Source organism: Arachis ipaensis, chromosome B7, assembly GCF_059453495.1.
Source record: "Arachis ipaensis isolate K30076 ecotype BB chromosome B7, ASM5945349v1, whole genome shotgun sequence".
In the NCBI taxonomy this organism is placed as follows: domain Eukaryota; kingdom Viridiplantae; phylum Streptophyta; class Magnoliopsida; order Fabales; family Fabaceae; genus Arachis; species Arachis ipaensis.
In genome coordinates, this window is record NC_142442.1 from 132,991,712 (window position 1) to 133,012,652 (window position 20,941).

General features: G+C 29.2%; 1 protein-coding gene across 1 annotated transcript; it reads left to right on the plus strand.

Moving 5' to 3' along the window:
• Positions 1–15,177: 15,177 nt before the first annotated feature.
• Positions 15,178–20,612, plus strand: LOC107608312 (stearoyl-[acyl-carrier-protein] 9-desaturase 6, chloroplastic-like). The gene is made up of 3 exons (XM_016310142.3): positions 15,178–15,528; positions 15,672–15,965; positions 20,040–20,612. The coding sequence occupies exons 1-3, from the start codon at positions 15,178–15,180 to the stop codon at positions 20,610–20,612; spliced, it is 1,218 nt and encodes a 405-aa protein (XP_016165628.1).
• The last annotated feature ends 329 nt before the right edge of the window (positions 20,613–20,941 follow it).

The window sequence follows — 20,941 nt, forward strand, 5'->3', positions numbered from 1 at the left end:
TCTTAACTGGGTCACAACCACGAGTCATTCATTTTGGGTTATGCAATGGACAAACAGGTATAATCACGTTCTTACTGAGCTTCCCATGCCTCCACAGCATCCCTTAGATATTTACATGCACTGGTACCATAATAAATATGACCACCACTTGAACTTGTCAAATCTTGTGGTTCAAGAGAATGATGAGGGTGATCAGGTCATGAATGATGTGATTGAAGAGGATGAAGAGAATGAAGAACAGTTACCACATTCACCGCCACCTCCACCCCCATCTCCACCCCCACAAGAACAACCTTAGTCCTCAAGCCAATATGTACCTCAGACGCAGTTTACCTCATCATACCCAATCCATCAACAGTATTGGAGTGTGCCACAGTATGACTTAGGAGATGGAGGTTCTTTTAGCCAGTTGTTTGGGTTCATGGCTGTAGATGCAGGCCAATCACAATATGGCCATCAGCCTGATATTATGGCGGGTAGGTATTCCTTGGATGCGAGGTACCCGGGCATCACTTCCTCCGGTGCTTCGAGAGGGTTGGTTTCTGGTGACTCTAGTAGAAGTGAAGGTGGTCGAAGAGTTCTTAATAGTCAAAACCTCATCGTGTTGCGATGAGTCTAATTGAAGAAAATGCCAAGACACTTGAGGAATTTCTGCCGCGACGACAACCATACGAAAAAAATTAATACACGAATATTTAATAACCAAATTTAAAGGTAGATCAATATTCACTGCATCAATTATGATATAAATAAATTTTATATCAGGTTTTATCTCAGTCTAAACAAAATAAAAACCTAAACACATAATTACCTAAATAATTACTACATACTAATTTATATTTAACTAAACCAATAACTAATTAAAAAAACTATTATCTTAAACTTACCTAAATAAACACAATAAACAACTGCTAATTGGGTATATATTCACATGTCACTTAACTTTCACGTCCATCGATCAACATACATTATTAGAAAATTCTAATCTTTTTTATAAATATAGCCAATTATGTACCTGCACTCATATATTCCGGAAACTCCGGAACATGCATGGCATCCAAATCCAACACTCGCATGAAAGATGGCTCCCCAAACGGCACTTCGTTCACGAGTGCATTTGTCACATCTGTCACATTTGGGGCCACAGTGCCGTCACCTTGATTTTCATCTCCGTCTGGACCAACAACTTCGTAATTGCTTTCGAACTGTTCTTCACTGTCACTATTGTAATCTTCTCGTACAATATTCTGGTCGGCTTCAGATTGTTCGAATTCAATATACAACTCGATGAACGAGATTCGAGCACGACTTTCAATATACATTGAAAACATCTCTTGCATACTCACTTCGTCCGTTACATATTTGGTTTCAAATTGGACGAATCCACCAAACATCGGTATGGGATATCTCAAAATCTATCTTCTCACAGATCACACCTTTGAACTCTTTAAATGCGATTGTGAAGGGAATAACAACATCTAACGAATTTTCACAAATAAATTTCACTCCTTCGGAAGTTTGTAACAAAATCTGACCAAAGTAATACACTTTTAAAAGAACTCTATCATCTATTTCTCTCACTTACCTAAATAAAAACAGAAACTTCAAAACCAAAATTTTTTACTTCATTTTAGAGAAGAGAGAACACAGGTAGAAGAAAGGAGAAGAAGAAGTCGAGCAAGAAGAAGAACAACACCAGATCTGAAATCTTCTTCACGAGTAACACACTTTTATATATATATGCACGCATAACTCGGACCCAGCGATTACTTGCTTCTGATTCAAAAATACACTATAATACTCAAATCGGACCATGCAACTTAATATACGAATTTCTAATAAAATTTAAATACACACAACACGGACGGTCCGATTTGACGTTGAAATTTCAAATTTTTCCTCCCTTCAAATCGGACTCTCCGATTTGATCAGCCACTTTTACTTGCAAAAAATTTGCACGGTCTGAATTCTTCATCCTGCAGCTGAGCAAAAAAGCTGCCCCACATAATAGTCTAGCTTCCCTGTAACCGATAACCATGCACAACACAACCGTGATTTTCATAACTAAAAAAATGAGCCGATAAATTTTCACCACACGTCTCAATATATAATTTTTATATTAATTTTATTTATTTAAAAAAATCCCTAATAATTTAGGTTAGATATCTATATATCAGTAAATAGGCCACGTATGAAACTGATGCTAAATGTTAATGACTTATTAGTGCATAAAGAAAATAATGATTTAGTACATAAAGTCTTAGTCAATGCCAACTGTTGAATCAGATATATCAGTTATGTAGCTAGTATATACTCAAATAGCAGAATTATTTATCAATTTTTTTTTTCACTGCGAGAACCAACAACGAAATAATTAAACAATCTGCATATATAGTTGTTGGAAGTGACACTACTAGTGCTTAATATAATACTAAATGAAGTGAGATTGAAACCCAACTACTCGAGAAAAACACTTTATGGTAAAACCTACCTCGAACCTTTACTATTCACAATAAGTCAATAATGAGATTTTTTCCTACTATAAAATAAAAAAGAGTTTTATTTTTCAAAAAAAAATTATTCTAATTTTAATTTAATTTTCGAATATAAATTTTTTTTTATATTCTAAATAAATTTATCATATTCTGCTAAATTTTGTTATTTTATTAAGGTTTGTCGCACTCTGATAACCTTAAACTTATTAGAAGGTGTGACGAACCTTAGTGAAATAACGAAGTTTGCCAAAATACAATAAACTTGTTTGAAATACCAAAAAAAAATTGTATCCCAAAAATTAAAATTAGAATAATTTTTTTCGAAAAAAATAAAACTTTTTTTTTATTTTATATTAAAAAACAATCCGTCAATGTGTATCGTTCCAAAGGGGAGTGAATAATAAATCACTAATTTTATACAATATATTTTAGGAGATAAAAATGAAAAATACACATAAAAAAATAATTGTTAAATTAATTATTATATATTTATATATAAAATATATTTTTAATATATATTTTATATTTTAATATATATTTTATATAATTATTAATTTTGTGACTAATTTTATTAATTACACATAGTATATATAATTGATAAATAGAAGCATATCATAATATAAATAAAACAATTATATTAGGTATACACTAAAATTTATTATTAGTATAAAATATTTATTAAAATACAAAATATATATTAGATATAAATTAAATTATATATATATTTATAAAAAATATATAATAATTGATGATATTTGTGACTGATTTTAATGTACAAATAATATTTTTAAAATTCAAATCATATCCACCGATTTTATTTAACATATACACACACGCTCATTTATGAATTTCTTTTTTTAGTGTGCCTAAGAGCTTTTTTTTCTAAAACAACTTGTGTCCATGTAATAATTTTTCTAAAAAAATTAGGTTTGATGAGTAATACGTACTATTTTCATAGGAAAACAATGCTGGTCTAGACACTTACTAAACCCGATTAACAGAAAACCACACACGTATTACCGTTAAACCTAAACATAGGAGACTATAGTAATCTTATGAAATACTTGTTGACTACGTGCCTAAATAGCCAAATAGGAGTATAGGACACATCTTCTTTTTATATTAAAAATAAAATAAACCACACAAAATACATCCAAATTATTTTATCGATAACAAAAACGTCTTCAAAATTTGTTATAAAAAATATTTTTTAATTATTTAAAAATATAACAAAAATATATAATCATAAACTAATATATATGTTTTACATTAACAAAAAAAATAATGTGACAAATAAAACTTACTATATAACAAGTGAAACTCTAATTTTTTAACTATCATTTTCGTAACTTATTTTTAAATTGCACATTTACGAAAATGTGTTTTAAATTTTTTATTAATATAAAATTAATTCTGTTAAATATAAACTAAATCAGCTATTAAAATTAATTATTAATATAAAATATATATTAAATTATATATAAATATATATAATAATTAATTTTAATGTACAAATAATATTTTTGACAAAAAATTAGTCACTGCATGATTATAAGAGCAACTCTAATGGGTAGTATGTTGAGGCCCTGCTTCTGACAAAAGAGGAACGGGACCGCTGGAGAGGAGAAGAAACGAATTCTTGCACGGATCTCAAGGTGAAGAAGTCCCTCTAAACAGGGACTCAAATTAACTAATAATAACTTGCCATTTGGCAAGTTATTATAAAAATAAATAATTATATAAAATCTAAAATAATTAAATAATTATATTAAATAATTAAATAATAATTAAGTTAATAATAATTATATTTTATTTAATTAATAATTTATATTAATTATTTAAATAATAATTAATTAAATAATTAAACCATAATTAATTTATTAATAATTTTAATAATTAATTAGAGTTTAATTAAACACATATAGTAATTTTATAATGCTTGTAAAGCTTAATTATGTTTTTTTTTATTAAGTAATTTTACAAATTAGTGTAGTTTTGAATTATATATTGTGTATTATTGTTATATATGAATTTATTTAATATTAATATCTTTAATAGTGAATTATTTTTAAATTTATAAATTTAAATAATATTATTTAAAAAAATTAATTACATTAATTTTAAGTATTTTAATTAATTAATTAAGTAGGACCACAATAGAGACTAAAGTTAGTTCCTTTTAATAGAGAAGAGAGAGATATTTTGAGTTCCTATTTACTGTTTATGACGCAAAAGTAATAGAGTATAAAGATATTAGTGTATAATAGTGAGTTAGTTAAGTTGTGGACTGAATAACAAGAATTGGTTATTCTGTTATCTTGTTACTGCAACTGTGTTGTTATTGCTATAAATGGCATAATGCAGTACTCTTGTAAGGAAAGCTTAATACACTTTTCAATTTAATATCCTTTTGTTTCTATGATTACTCTGAGTCTTCTCTCAATCCTTTCATGGTATCATAGAGCCAGGTTGTGAATCCATGGCTTCTATCATTCCCGCCCAATCAAACCCTCCCACTAACATTTTTTCTGCACCCGTTCTTAAAGAACTTACTGAAGATACATTCAAAACGTGGAATCAATTAGCCTTACACGTTATTCATGCTAACAGGCTGGGCTCTCATCTCAGCCAAGATCAGATTCCTCCTCAATATGCGAATGATGCTGCGCGCCTTGCCAGTACCGAATCTGAAGCATTCAAGGATTGGATCACCAAAGATCACTATTTGTTTACATGGTTGCTCACCTCCATTGATTCTTCCTTCAAGAATCGCATGTTGGACTGTACCTACGCTTATCAAGTCTGGAATAATATTCAAGAATATTTTGCCAAGATCTCCAAGATCAAGATTCAACAGTTGAAAGCACAACTCAAACTGGTTCAAAAGCAAGGACTTTCGGCTACTGAGTATTTGAAGAAAATTCGCACAATAGTTGATGCTTTAGCTGCAAATGGATATGTTCTCTCTGTTGAAGATCATATTTCAGCGATTACTGATGGTTTGATAGAGGATTATACCTTGTATCTCTCTAGTGTCATGACAAAATTTGACTCTTTAACACTCATGGAAGCTGAAGCCCTTTTACTGGGTCATGAAGACATGCTTACAAGATTCAGAAAGTCTGATCTCTCTCAATTTCAAGCTCACTACACTCAAGCCTCTTATCCACCAAGAAGATCTACTGCTACATTTAACAATGGAGGCCGAAGAGGAAGAGGTTTTCGTGGAGCACGTGGAGGTCGCACCTTCAATTCCAATTTTCGACCCCAATGTCAGGTGTGTGGTCGCATGGGACACACTGCCCTGAATTGCTTTCATCGGTTCAATCAAGCATACCAGGCTTCCTCCTCACCTTCTCAATCATCCTCAGCTCCACAATCTCCTCTGCCACCTCCATCGACTTATCATCAACCTCAAGCTTACCTAGCCACACCTTCAGTTCTATCCGACTCTACATGGCTCCCAGACACTGGTGCGAGCCATCACATCTCCCCTGATCCGAATAATCTTTTTCACCCCTCAGCTTATCAAGGTTCTGACCAGATTCTAGTAGGTAATGGTTCAGGTAGTGCAATTTCCTCTATTGGTCACTCTTATTTAATTAATCTTGAGACTAAAAAATGTTTCATTCTTGATCACTTAATTCATTCTCCTGACATTGCAAGAAATCTCATCAGTCTTCACAAATTTGCTTGTGACAATGCTTGTTATTTTGAATTTCATCCTAATGAATGCTTTGTTAAATCTCAGGCCTCCAAGAACGTTCTTCTCAAAGGGAGATCTAATCATGGAATTTATGAATTTGAGAATGTTGCAGTAGTTCAATCTAGGCCTAATGATACTTCTTTTTCTTCGTCTGTTAAGAGTGCTCCAAGTACTTTTCTTGCTCAATCAGATTCTTATAATCTATGGCATCAAAGGCTTGGTCATTGTGCTTCTAAAACTGCTATAGCTGTAATGAATAAATGTCATGTTCCTATTAATATCAATTCAATAAATTCTGGTTTGTGTGAATCTTGTTGCAAAGCTAAGATGCATCTATTACCTTTCTCTAATGATTCTTATAATTTTCATGCTCCATTAGATATGATTTATTCTGATATTTGGGGACCCTCTCCCATTACTTCCTTTAATGGTTTCAATTATTATATTTCTTTCATTGATGCATATACCAGATACACATTTGTTTTTCTTTTAAATTCAAAGTCTCAAGCTTTTCAAGCTTTTTTACAATTTCAAGCAAATATAGAAAGACATACTGGTTTGAAAATCAAAGCACTTCAAACTGATCATGGCTGAGAATACCTTTCTACATCTTTCACTCAATATCTAGCTTCTCAAGGCATTACACATCGTTTTTCATGTCCTTATACACACCAACAGAATGGAAGAGCTGAGAGAAAACATAGGCATATTACTGAAATTGGTTTAGCCATGTTGGCTGCTACATCACTTCCCTTGTTACATTGGGATGATGCATTCCTCTCAGCCACTTACATAATCAACAGATTACCCTCCTCTAATACTAAGACCTTGTCTCCTTATGAACTTTTACACAATCATAGCCCTGATTATTCTTTTTTAAAAGTATTTGGATGTGCCTGTTATCCTTGTTTAAAGCCTTATACCTCTAATAAATTTGATTTCAAATCTGATTTATCAGTTTTCTTAGGTTATGCTCCAAACCATAAGGGATACAAGTGTCTTACCAAGAGTGGTAAGGTGGTAATTACTCGTCATGTTCTCTTTGATGAACATAAATTTCCCTATATTGATCTCTTTTCTAACACCAATCCTCCTCTTGTTAAAAATCAATTTCCTCATACTGTCCTTACTTTTCCAATTTTAACATCCTCCCCCTCATATACCTCAGATTCTATTTTTCATGATCCATCATTATCTTCTTCTTCTAATGGTGGTCGTGTACAAATTCAAAATGTTCCTTCATCTAATAATGCTTTACCCTCAAATTCTTCACCACCATTTGTTTCAGACACCACTACATCTCTGCAGCCTCCTCATAATATTTTCTCCCAAAGAGATTTTCCAACTGTATATACAGACAGTATTCCTATTTCTGGGATTGAGATACAACTTGGTGCTAATTCTAATGTTATTCCTACCACTAATTCTCATCCTATGATCACCAGATCAAAATCTGGTGTATCAAAGCCTGCCTCTTTTTCTGTTATCACTACAACCTCTTCTTCCAATGACTTGATTAATCAACCCCCTACTACTGTTTCTCAAGCTTTGAATTCTACCCATTGGAAACAAGCAATGCTGGATGAATTACAAGCTCTATATAACACTAAAACATGGTCTATTGTACCAGCTCCATCTCATACTAAGGTCATTGGTTGTAGATGGATATGCATCCTAATGGTGAGATTATGAAATATAAGGCTCGTCTTGTAGCGAAAGGTAATCATCAAATCGAAGGTATCGATTTTGATCAGGTTTTTGCCCCGGTGATCAAGCCTCCTACAATTCGCATTATTTTAACCCTTGCTCTATCTTATAAATGGCAAATTAAACAACTAGATTTTAACAATGCATTTCTTAACGGTGACTTAACTGAGCTTGTTTACATGAAGCAACCCCCTGGGTTTCACCAAGGTGATAATTTACAGGTTTGTCAATTACATAAATCACTCTATAGTTTGAAGCAAGCGCCCAGATCTTGGTTTCTCAAGCTTGCTACCACTTTGGCTAAATTTGGGTTCACTAAGACACGGTCTGATCATTGTTTATTTATGAAACACTCAGGTGATCTTAAACTTTACATATTAGTCTATGTTGATGATATATTGATAACTGAAAATGACTCTCAGGCTATTCAAAGTACTATCACAGATTTAAATCAGATTTTTTCATTAAAGGACCTTGGTAAGTTTAGTTATTTTTTAGGCATTGAAGCTCATAAATCACATACTGGTTCTTATCATTTATCACAAACAAGATACATTCAGGATGTGTTATCCAAGGCTGGCATGGTAGACTCTAAAGGAGTGCCAACGCCTATGGTAACTACAATGAAATTAACAAAACAAGGCACTGATTATTTTCATAACCCAACTTTATATCGATCTATTGTTGGTTCCCTGCAATACGCTACTATTACACGCCCTGATATTGCTTATTCAGTGAACAAGGTTAGCCAATATATGCAAGCTCCTCTTATGTCACATTGGAAATGTGTAAAGAGGATCCTAAGGTACCTTGCTGGAACAGCAAATCAGGGGATTCTATTTCATCCTAGTACTGATTTAAGGTTATTTGCTTTCTCAGATTCTGATTGGGGGTCAGACTTGGATGATCGACGATCCACTTGCGGTTTTTGCATTTATCTTGGCTCAAATGTGATCTCCTGATCCAGTAGAAAGCAAGCTTCAGTAAGTAGAAGTAGTACAGAGGCAGAATATCGGGGTCTTGCAGCATGTGATTCTGAGCTCATTTGGGTGCTTCACTTGCTTGAGGAACTTCAAGTCAAAATCTCAGCCACTCCAATACTATATTGTGACAATATTAGTGCAGTTTTGTTAGCTGAAAATCCAATTCTCCACAGTAGGACTAAACATTTTGAGTTAGACCTTCACTTCGTGCGAGAAAGGGTGAACCGCAAGCAGCTTAGTGTTGTTCATATCAGTGCCACTGATCAAGTGGCTGATATCTTTACTAAGCCATTATCTCTAGAATTCTTTGACAAATTTAAAAACAAACTTAAAGTAACTCCTCGATGGTGACTTTAAGTTTGAGGGGGGCTAATAGAGTATAAAGATATTAGTGTATAATAGTGAGTTAGTTAAGTTGTGGACTGAATAACAAGAATTGGTTATTCTGTTATCTTGTTACTGCAACTGTGTTGTTATTGCTATAAATGGCATAATGCAGTACTCTTGTAAGGGAAGCTTAATACACTTTTCAATTTAATATCCTTTTGTTTCTATGATTACTCTGAGTCTTCTCTCAATCCTTTCAAAAAGCTTATGTAAAATTACTTTTTATGATAAGTGGACCATAAATAGGACTGAGTATAAATTCCCTATCTACTGTCTCAAATGTCCCACGCAATTCCCAGCCACACCCTTCTCTTCCCGAATAAAACACACACAATCATCAAAATTAATTTATCAAATATATTCTTCTCATTTTAGGTATTTTTTATTCCATAATTCATTCTCGTCATATTCACAAAATATCTACAAGATTAATAGTTGAGATAATTAGTAGATATTTTTGTCTTGAGACATACAATAAAATTAGGTCAAAATTCAACAAATTAAAGAGTTCAGTAACATAATTTTGAGTCACGTTATCTCTGTATTTCTGCATTCTTTTCGTCACCAAAACAAATAAAAAATATCATAGGAACAATCACATGATTATAGGGTTAGCAATGGATAATAATAGAGTAAAATTTATACTTCACCCTAATCTTATTTACAAATTTAAAAAATCTCTTTAAAATACAATCTTTATCTTATTCATAAATTGAAAATTTTTAATTCTAATTTTACTTGCATTCTAAAATTTCACACTTGACTCTATTTAATTTCATCCGCAACAAATTAATTTTTTCAATCAAACATAATTCATCATTTTATAATTTTTAAATATATTAATAAAATAAAAAATATAAAATTAAACTTATAAAATTAAAAATAATAAAATTATAATAAAATCCTTATTAGAATTATAAAAGTAAAAATATGTGAATTTAATTTTTATCAAAATTCATCATATTATATATAATAATTTTTAATTACATATTATAATATATCAAAAATGCAAGTTGGTGAGATTCGCACTTCTATTCATAACTCAATCTAATCTGTCAATTCTATTCAAATGAATTGAATCAGATTGAATACATGTAAATAAAGTTAGTATTACTAGCCCCACACATGAAAAAGTGATAAAGACAAAGTGAGAACGAAGATTGTGAAATGCATGATGATAATGATTGAAGAGTAAAAGATAAATTACTAGAGAGGGTGGCGAATCTCTGACACCCAGCAGGAGGCCCACTAGCGCTATACCAATGTTTCAATTCCCTTTAATTGGTAATATAAATGAGTGAGAAACAAAATTAAATATTATTAATATTTAACAAGAAGAGAGACAGAAGAGAGAAATGGGGGTTGCTGTAGCTAAACTATATATGAAGAAAGAAAGCACTCATTGAAAAAAGTGGGAGATGAAGGAAGGAAGGAAGGAACATAGGGGAATTAAATGCAATGCAAAGTAATGAAATTTTTACTGTGCGGTTGTCGGGGGATTGGTCGGAATAGTTGGTTCTGAAACAGTTCCACATGCAATTAAGGTTTCACCTGCCTGCCCACTACTTTTAAGTCGTTTTATCATACACGGATAATTTTTAATACATTTAAATATTACAATCAAACAAAATTCCTAACTAAATATTTTAAATTTATACGCCTATGTTTTTCTTCTTCACTCCTTTGGTACATATTTTTTTTCTCCTTTTTTTTTGTCATTTTTATCTTTTGTTGTTATCGTCGTCACTATTACCACTTCCTCCTCCTCTTCCTCGGATCCACTACCATTATCATCTTTATCATTGTTATCATTATCGTTATTATGTATTTTTTTCATCGTCGTTCTTTTATTATTGTTATTATTGCTGTATTTTTTCTTTTCTTTCTGTTGATATTACAGCATTATGAATTTCTTATTTTTTATTTATTTTTTTTATTCTTGTTAACAGAATAAAACAAGAAAAATAATAAAAAAGTAAAACAAGAAAGAGAAAACAGACGAGAAAAGAAAAAGATAATAATGATAAAGAAGACGAGGAAAAAGAGGAGGAATTTGTTTGTGCGTCGTTATTATAAGTAATTTCGGTGCATTATTCTAGATTTAAATAAGGTGCACTTGGTCTGTGTTTGTTTTGAATTGAGTTTGTTTGTGTGTCGTCATCATTAAGTAATTTTGGTACATCTTGAATTTAAATAAGGTGTATTTGATTTGTGTATTTTGAATCGAATTTGTTTGTGTATCGTAATCAGTGCATTCTAAGTTTAATTTCGATGCATTTTGGTCTGTGCTTGTTTTAAACTGAGTTTCTTTATGTGTCGTCGTCATTAAGAAATTTCAGTATATTCTGGATTTAAATAAAGTGTACACAATTCAAAATTTTTCTTCCTCCCTCCTTCTCATCTTTTTCTTCTTTTTCATCTTTTTTTCTTCATCTTCTCCTTCTTATTATATTTTCTCATAATTATTCTTGTTTTACTTTCTTGAGATGAATATAACCAAGAGAAGAAAAACAAGAAGAATAATAAATTTCAGCTCATTTCTACTAAAAATTCAATCCAATAAGTGTGAACCTAAATTCATTTAACTAACTAAGCTTGCAATACAGTACAAATATATTCATTCAAGTTTAATATGAAAAGTAATGCTACTAAAAAAAGAAAAGCAACAGAAAAAAAAAGGAAGAATAAAACGAACAACAAAATACAACATTAAATAAGATATTTTTATGCTTTTTGTAGTAAAATTTCAGTATAAAAACTAAGACATCATTTCTGTGTTATTGTTAAAAAATTTTGGTATTATCTTTTTGATAAATTCTGTACGATTCAAAACTCTTCTTTCTCTTTTGCCTCATCTTTTGCTTCATTTTTTACTTATTTTTTATATTTTTTATTTTTTTTTTATTTCATTTTCTTCTAATTCTTCTTGTTTTACTGTTTTGAGAGAAATAAAATCAAGAAAAAAAATAAAGAATAAGTGACTGCAATAATATGAGGAAGAAAAGAAGAAACAAAAATAAAACGTAATAACGTAACAGCAGCACTAATAAAAGAAAGAGGAGGAGACGCACGAAGATAAGAACTGTTTTTCATATTTTTTGAGTGGGGCACGCGAAACATCTGTGAAGTAGCATTTTATTTGCGTTAGTGAAATGTGTGTGTATATGCTGCGTTTAATAAAAATAATTTTTATTAAGTTTAGACTAATTTAGTTGGATTTGGTTGAAAAAAAATTAAATGTGTATAAGGGGTTGTTTCTAATAATATTCAGTTTTATTTCTATTTTAACATTTTTAATTTATGAAATGTTAGCTTCCACTAATAAGCAGTTAGAAAAACTTTTTAGTTATAAAGCGGAAATAGAATGGGTGATACTTGATTTTAAATATGTTTGCTCTAGTTTTTATTATTTTTTTTATGTTGAAACGATTTCTTTTTATCTTTGAGCAATAAATTTTGATATATTAAAAATATTTGTATTTATAGAAGTTTTAATTTTATTTTATATTTATCCTAATTGTTAGTTTAGTTTATACATGACAAAAAGGACATTAGAATGATGTTAATTTTTGAATATTTAAATAATAAAAAAACATTTAAGGATATTGAATTATCTTTTTATCAATAAAAGAAAAATGAAACCCATTTTTGTAAATATGTGAATAAAACATAGGTTAGGAAATTGCGATGGAAATTATTTTTAATATGAAAATAGAGATGGTATTTTAGTTGAATATTAATATTTGAAATGTATTATAATATTGTAGAAATTATTCAATACATTCACCCCCACGTGTTGGTTAAGATATTGTTACGTGTTCAATATATTTCCCGCATATTAGTCAAGATATTATCACATGTTGAACATATTTTTTGTATTAATTTTTTACCTACAAAATGTATCCACATGTAATTACACTAAATAATCTTTTTTCTAATAAAAATATTAATATTTTTTTCGTATAAAAAAAATCAGTCAAATTGTGATGTTTGAAAATTAAGTTGAATAACAAGCGAGTCAATGCATGTTGCGATCTTATGCAAACAAAAGTGGCCACACAACTCGATAAGGAGTAGTCATTTAAATAAAGACATCTAAAATATCTTTTTTTAAAGATATTTTTATTAATTAAAATTTAAGATATAATCGATTAAATCGTGTTATTTTTATTAAAATTAGGCTAAACAAATTAATTTAACTGAAAAAATGGTAAATTAAATCTTGAATCGGTCTAAATTAATATTATTTTTTATAGAAAATAACTATAATATTTTTATTATAGAAAATAACTAAAATACTTCTATCTAGTATTATAGTTATTTTCTATAAAAAATAATATTAATTTAGATCAATTTAAATTTTGATTCACTATTTTTTTGATTAAATTAATTTGTCTGGACTAATTTTGACAAAAATAATACGATTTAATCGATTATTTATGTTAAATTTTAATTATTAAAAAATATTTTTAAAAAAAGACGTTTTAGATATCTTTATCTGTGGCTCCCCAATAAAAGAAGTGTTGGAGAATTCTTCACTCAAGCATGAAACAATTACTTTACTTTCATATTTTCTCCGTCAAATAAAGTATTTAAATAATTTATAAGCTTAATACATCTCTTATTTTATTAATTACTTTTTAAAATTAAATTAAATCTGTTCAATTTTAATTTTAATATAGTATTATAGTCTATTAGATTTTATATTATTTGATCATTATTCTCCAATGAATATTCTAAAGAGGGTGTATTACAAATCTAACATTTTTTAAGCAAAAAAAAATCTTTAAATATATATATATATAAAATATTTAGAGTTGAATTAGACTCGATTCTAATAAATTTAAACAGCAACGACAATAATAATATGTTTACACTAAAATCAGTTACTAATATAAAATACATATTAAAATATAAAATATATATTAAAAATAAACTAAATAACATAAATATTTGTACATAAATAATATATAATAACTAATTTTGGTGACTAATTTTAATATATAAATTATTTTTAAATAATATAAATAGTGAATACTATGGTACCTAAAACATGGTACTTAACTTACTAAAAAAGGCAAAAACATAATATTTAATAAATTTTAAATATTTTATATTTACTTTATACATTTTATGTTTTACTTATAAAAGTAAGTTAGGCAATTTAGATACCATAATAAAAGACACTATAGAACCCACCATATATATATATATATTGTTGTAATCAATTTTCTTTTTCTCTTCATATATATAAATTAGGAACAACAACAAATAATATATTATGAAGAATAGACACTTTGCTGAATTGATGTGTTCGCGTGTCGGATATATTTTAGGTACGATATTTATTTGACACTTGTCAAACACACGTGTCTTTTATATAATAACTACGTCTTAACAAAAAATAAAACATACTTCTCCAAATATTCTTAACCTATATTCCTTAAATGAGTTTCTTGAAATGGAAAAGTCTAGGGGCCAGCAACTTTGTTAAATTCTGACCAGCATGTAACCAGCAAAAAAGGTGAGCCATTGGATAAATTCTCACACCAATCTCACACCATTAAAACCATCATTGATGGCTATTTGATGGCTAAAATCACAAAAGTTGCTGGCCCCTAGCATTCCTCTTCTTGAAATATCATATATTATTATTTATTCAGATAAAAAATTATTTTAAATACTTTATACAATTAAAAAAGACATTAAAAATATTTAATAATATTAAATTGTATTTAATATAATAAATATAAAAAAAATTATAATTTTTTTAAAAAATAGTTTATATTTTTTAGACATACTTCCTGTTTACGTATTGCTGGTTCACTATTATAGCCTCTGTTTCACAGTATAAATAGATGCCTAGTGGTACATTTGTTTCTCACAAACGAGGAAGAAAATGGCACTGCAAGCAACGCTGATGTTCACGCTCAAGAGGGTATCACTTGCATGCAACAATAATGATTCCCATCACAGACAGTCCAAAATATCCAAACTCTGTTCTCCACCACATGCAATCTCACTAAGACAGGCATATGCACCTACACTACTTCCAAATGCACCTTCTTCAACCCCCAAAACCCCTAAGACGACACACTCAATGGCACCAGAGAAGATTGAAGTTTTCAAGTCACTTGAGGGTTGGGCTTCACAGTGCATCTTGCCTCTTGTCAAGCCCGTCGACCAAAGCTGGCAGCCCCATGATTTGTTACCAGACTCGTCCCTTCCGGTGGACGACTTCAATAATCAGGTGTGATGACAAATAATTCTTATTTATGGTCTTTATTTACTGATTATTATATTGGTTAAATTAAAGTAATTAATTGGCTAGTAATTTTAGTGTACCAATTTGCAATAACATTTTTGATTATTTGATTCACGTAAATATGTCAGGTGAGGGCCCTAAGAGAGCGGACTGCTGAGCTTCCAGAAGATTATTTAGTAGTTTTGGTGGGTGACATGATCACTGAGGATGCTTTGCCCACCTATCAAACATGGATCAACCAACTCGATGGCGTTGGGGACAAGACGGGCTCGTGCACAAGCCCATGGGCAGTGTGGTCTCGGGCTTGGACCGCGGAGGAGAACAGGCATGGAGACTTGCTCAAAACCTATCTGTACCTTTCGGGTCGAGTTGATATGCTTATGATTGAGAGGACCATCCATCACTTGATTGCGGCTGGCATGGTGAGTCATACATACATGCATATATTTGTTTGGTTTTTCACCGTGTATCTAATTCGATGATTAATTTATTGCACTTTCATTTAAAGATTTATTTCACTAACCTACTGTATTCATAAAACAAAATTTAAATTTCCAACCTTTATTTATTTAAACTATGTGAGCTGACCACTGCCAACCGAAGTTGGTTTAAATGCATATATAATATCTCGAGTAAATAGCCAAAATCGTCTAAGATACTCCGATCTTCATTTTGGTCTTCGAAAAATAAAGTTAATCAAAATCGTCTCCGAAAGATATATAATTAGTTACGTTAGTCCTTCCGTCAGTTGGATGATGACGTGGAGGGTTAATACCACATGTCACAAGATGATTGGTTGACATGTTAGGTCAGTGACACGTGGCATGCCACGTGTTAGATCAGTGCCACGTGCCATGTCACGTGGCACTTGATATGTAAAAGGGTTCTTTATAATCAAAATAGTCCTTGAAAGTTCAGACGTAAGTCATTTTCATCCCTAAAATTTTAAAAATTAATCAAATTAGTCCTTATATAATTTTTTTTTATTTTTTCTTGATAATATTAAATTTAAAATATTTTTTGATACTACTAATTTTAATATAAATGTAATTGACAATCAAAAAATTAGTAATTGTATTTTCTTCTTAAAAATTTTTTCAATAAAATTATCTCTCTCCTTTAATTCTTATCAAAATCTCTCTTATTCTTTTCTATTCTAAAACTTTTTTCTTACATGATTACATTTTGCTGGAATATATAAATATATACTCAAAATTGAAATGTATGCATTTGTTAACCTAAACAAAGTTATATACTCAAAATCAAAATTTATGTATGTTAACCTAAACAAAGTTAATAAAAATTTATACATCTTTTTTTTTTCATTACGGTATTACTTTCATTTAGGTTAACATACATAAATTTTGATTTTGAGCATATAACTTTCTTTAGGTTAACAAATACCTACATTTCAATTTTGAGTATATATATATATATATATATATATATATATATATATATATATATATATATATATATATTCCAGCAAAATGTAATAATGTAAGAAAAAGGCTTTAGAATAGAAAAAAATAAGAGAGATTTTGACAAGAATTAAAGGAGGGAGATAATTTTATTGAAAAAAATTTTAAGAAGAAAATACAATTACTAATTTTTTGATTATCAATTACATTTCTATTAAAATTAGTAGTATAAAAAAATATTTTAAATTTAATATTATCAAGAAAAAAAAATATATAAGGACTAATTTGATTAATTTTTAAAATTTTAGGGATGAAAATGACTTACGTCTGAACTTTCAAGGACTATTTTGATTATAAATAACTTTTTTACATATCAAGTGCCACGTGTCATTGATCTGACAGTGGCATGCTACGTGTCACTGACCTGACACGTGGCATGCCAGGTGTCACTGAGCTGACACGTCAACCAATCATCTTGTGACACGTGACATTAGCTCTCCACGTCATCATATGCCACGTGGCATTTATCGTGACACGTCATTATCCAACTGACGGAAGGACTAACGTGACTAATCGTGTATCTTTCGGAGACGATTTTGATTAACTTTATCTTTCGAGGACTAAAATGAAGATCGATGTATCTTTCAGGAACGATTTTGACTATTTAGTCATAATATCTCCTTTCAACTATTTTCTGCCCGATATAAATATATTGAAACTGTGTTGTTTACTTGTTTATATTTATGGATAATTTTCTGCCCGATATAAATATATTGTTGTTTATATTTATGGGTAGGTGTTTGCTATGGTATCTAAAAAGTATTGCCTAATTATTAAAATAGGTAAGATAATTAATTTTAAATTTAAAAGTATAAAAATTAAAAAATTTTAAATATTTTAAAGTTATTATAAAAAGTAATTTAGGCAAAAGTTAGGCATCAAACAAAAGGCACCATAGAATTAGCCTTTTAGGTAATGCTAGATAACTGATAATTTTTTGAATAACATGAACAATCACTAATCAAATAAAAATATATTACACCTCTTAATTATTCATCTAAATCTTAATATTAGAATAACTATCCATATACCTAGTAAAATAAATATTTGATATATTTATTATTCACATTATTTAATATTTTCATTGTCTATATTTTTCCTATATTTATTTTTGTCTCATGTTATTAAATCAACAAACATCTAGACATCAGCAATGTAGAGCAAAACCTATTATTGATGCGAATCACACGTGTCAAAACAGTACGAACTCTATATATATCTATCATCATTTAAATATTTTTGTGGCAAGAATATTGAATATGTATCTTTTGCGGTTTGAGACCCAAATTTTCATCATCCCTATTTCAGTTAGCTTATTCCATGATAAATCAATTTCATTGTCATTTAAAAAGAAAAAGAAATTGACTTAATTCAGGGTTAATTTAGTAAAGTTTTTTATTTTTAAAATTTTTTTATTAAAATTAATTTTGGAAAAATAACTTTCTAATAATTGTAGTACCTATATTTAATTAATAAATCAAACTAAAATGACTTTTAATTAGTATAAACAATAATAATTGTATTTAATAAATTAATTTTTAAATTTTAAAAATTATAATAAATATAAATATAAAAATAAATTTAAATATTTATTAATATATAAGATTATTTTAAATATTTTAATTTTAATAAGTATAAATTAACTTTAAAAAATTACAAGTACAAACATATAATTTTTTTTATTTATCAAATACAATGAGTATCTTTTCAAAAAATTTTATCAAACTAAACCTCTATAATTTAGTTGTTAAGTCTCTTATTTAAAAAAAAAAAAAATCTGAGGACATATATATTTGAGACCGGTATCCCTTTGTTAGTACTTTTATTTGGTAAAGAAAAAGGTGATCCACAAATTTTATTTGTCAACACATACATTTATATAAGTTATGAGAAATATTTAGTTCTCGAATGACGCATTTTTATGGGAAAAAAAAAATAAAAGTTTTTAAAAAGCTCTAATGATGTTGGAAATATGAAAAATGTTAGGCTTGATTTGCCAGATTCGATAAAGATTTTTTAATAAGTACTTGATAAATATAAAAAAAATTATGTATTTATATTTGTAGTTTTTAAAAATTAAAATATTTTTTTCAAAAGAATATATCTTTACAATTAACTTATATTTTTTAAAATAAAAAATATAATATAAATTTATATATTAATCAATAAGTATACTTTTATATTTATATATTTATTACACTTTTTATAAATTTTAAAAATTATTTACTAAATATAATTATTATTGCTTATACTTACTAAAAATATTTTTACTTTTTAGTTCAATTTAATTTACTAAATATAGATATTATAATTTTTTATAAAGGAAAAGTTTAGGGGGCAACAATTTTTGTGTTTTTTGGCAAGCACTTAACCATCAAAATAAAAATGAGTGATTTTCCACCATTAAATATAATTTCACACCATTAAAAATACTATTGATGGCCAATTGATAATTACAAAATACCAAAATTGCTGGCTCTAGCATTTCTCTTTTATAAAAATAACTTTAATAAACTACTCTCCAAATAATTAAAAACTACTTTAGAAAACTACTGGTTCTTTACAACACCAATGATTTTAGCCATATTATAGGCATCTATGATATTAACTAATTAATTCCCCACCTTAATTAGTGATGTGATGTTAATGGAGTATTTTCAAAATTGGTAACGCATGGAAGAGGGACAAAAAACAATAAACTCAAATAATCTAATTAAACTTACTTTATTTAGTATTAATTTATTATAGAGTATATTATATAAAATAAAAAATATTTTTTAGCTAATATTTTTTAGTTATTAAATATTTTCTTTTTAAAGTTGTCTTTTCCAAAGTCTAATTGGTTTTCAGAACGTAATTACTTTTATTGTACAAATTGGTCTTCCCTTAGCCCCTTATTAGTTAGTGCCTGTATACTTCATTTTGCAGCATCGTTTTCATTCTTAAAACTTCTACATTACATCAAAATTATTTTTTCAAAATGCATTATTTACATTTTAATTTGTTCCGGTATAGGATTGGAAAACTGACAACAATCCGTACATGGGATTTGTGTACACATCATTTCAAGAACGAGCCACTTTCATTTCACATGGCAACACGGCTCGACTTGCCAAAGAGAACGGCGATCCAGTGCTTGCACGAATATGCGGCACCATTGCTGCAGACGAAAAGCGCCATGAGAATGCATACCAAAGGATTGTCGAGAAGCTTCTAGAAGTGGACCCCAGTGTGACAATGCTGGCAATATCAAATATGTTGCGTACAAATATCACAATGCCAGCACACTTGATGCACGATGGGAGGGATCCACACCTCTTTGATCACTTCTCTGCAGTGGCACAACGACTTGGTGTATACACAGCCGCTGATTATGCTGACATTTTGGAGTTCTTGATCCAACGGTGGGAATTAGAGAAGATACAGGGATTAACGAGTGAGGGAAGGCGTGCACAGGATTTTGTGTGTGGCCTTGCACCTAGAATTAGAAGGTTACAAGAACGCGTAGATGAAAGAGCACGTAAAATGGAGCCACAGGGTGTCAAATTTAGTTGGATCTTCAATAAAGAGGTGCCCTTGCTGCTATAAAAACTAGGAAAAGTCTAGGGGACAGTAACATTGTTAAATTCTAGCCAACATGTAACCATCAAAGAGAAGTGAACCATTGGATGAAATCTCACACCATTAAAATTATCATTGATGGCTACAAATCACAAAAATTGCTGGTCCCTAACATTCCTCTAAAAAATAAACAAAATTTTGCATTTTAGAATTAATTTTGGTGAAATTTATTTCATCAAAATTGATTTTAGTTAAAGAGTGATTCTAATAAAGTACTATATCTATGTCAATGTCAATTTTATTGTAGTATTACTATTATTACTACATGTCAGTTAAATGATGAAAGATGAACTCTG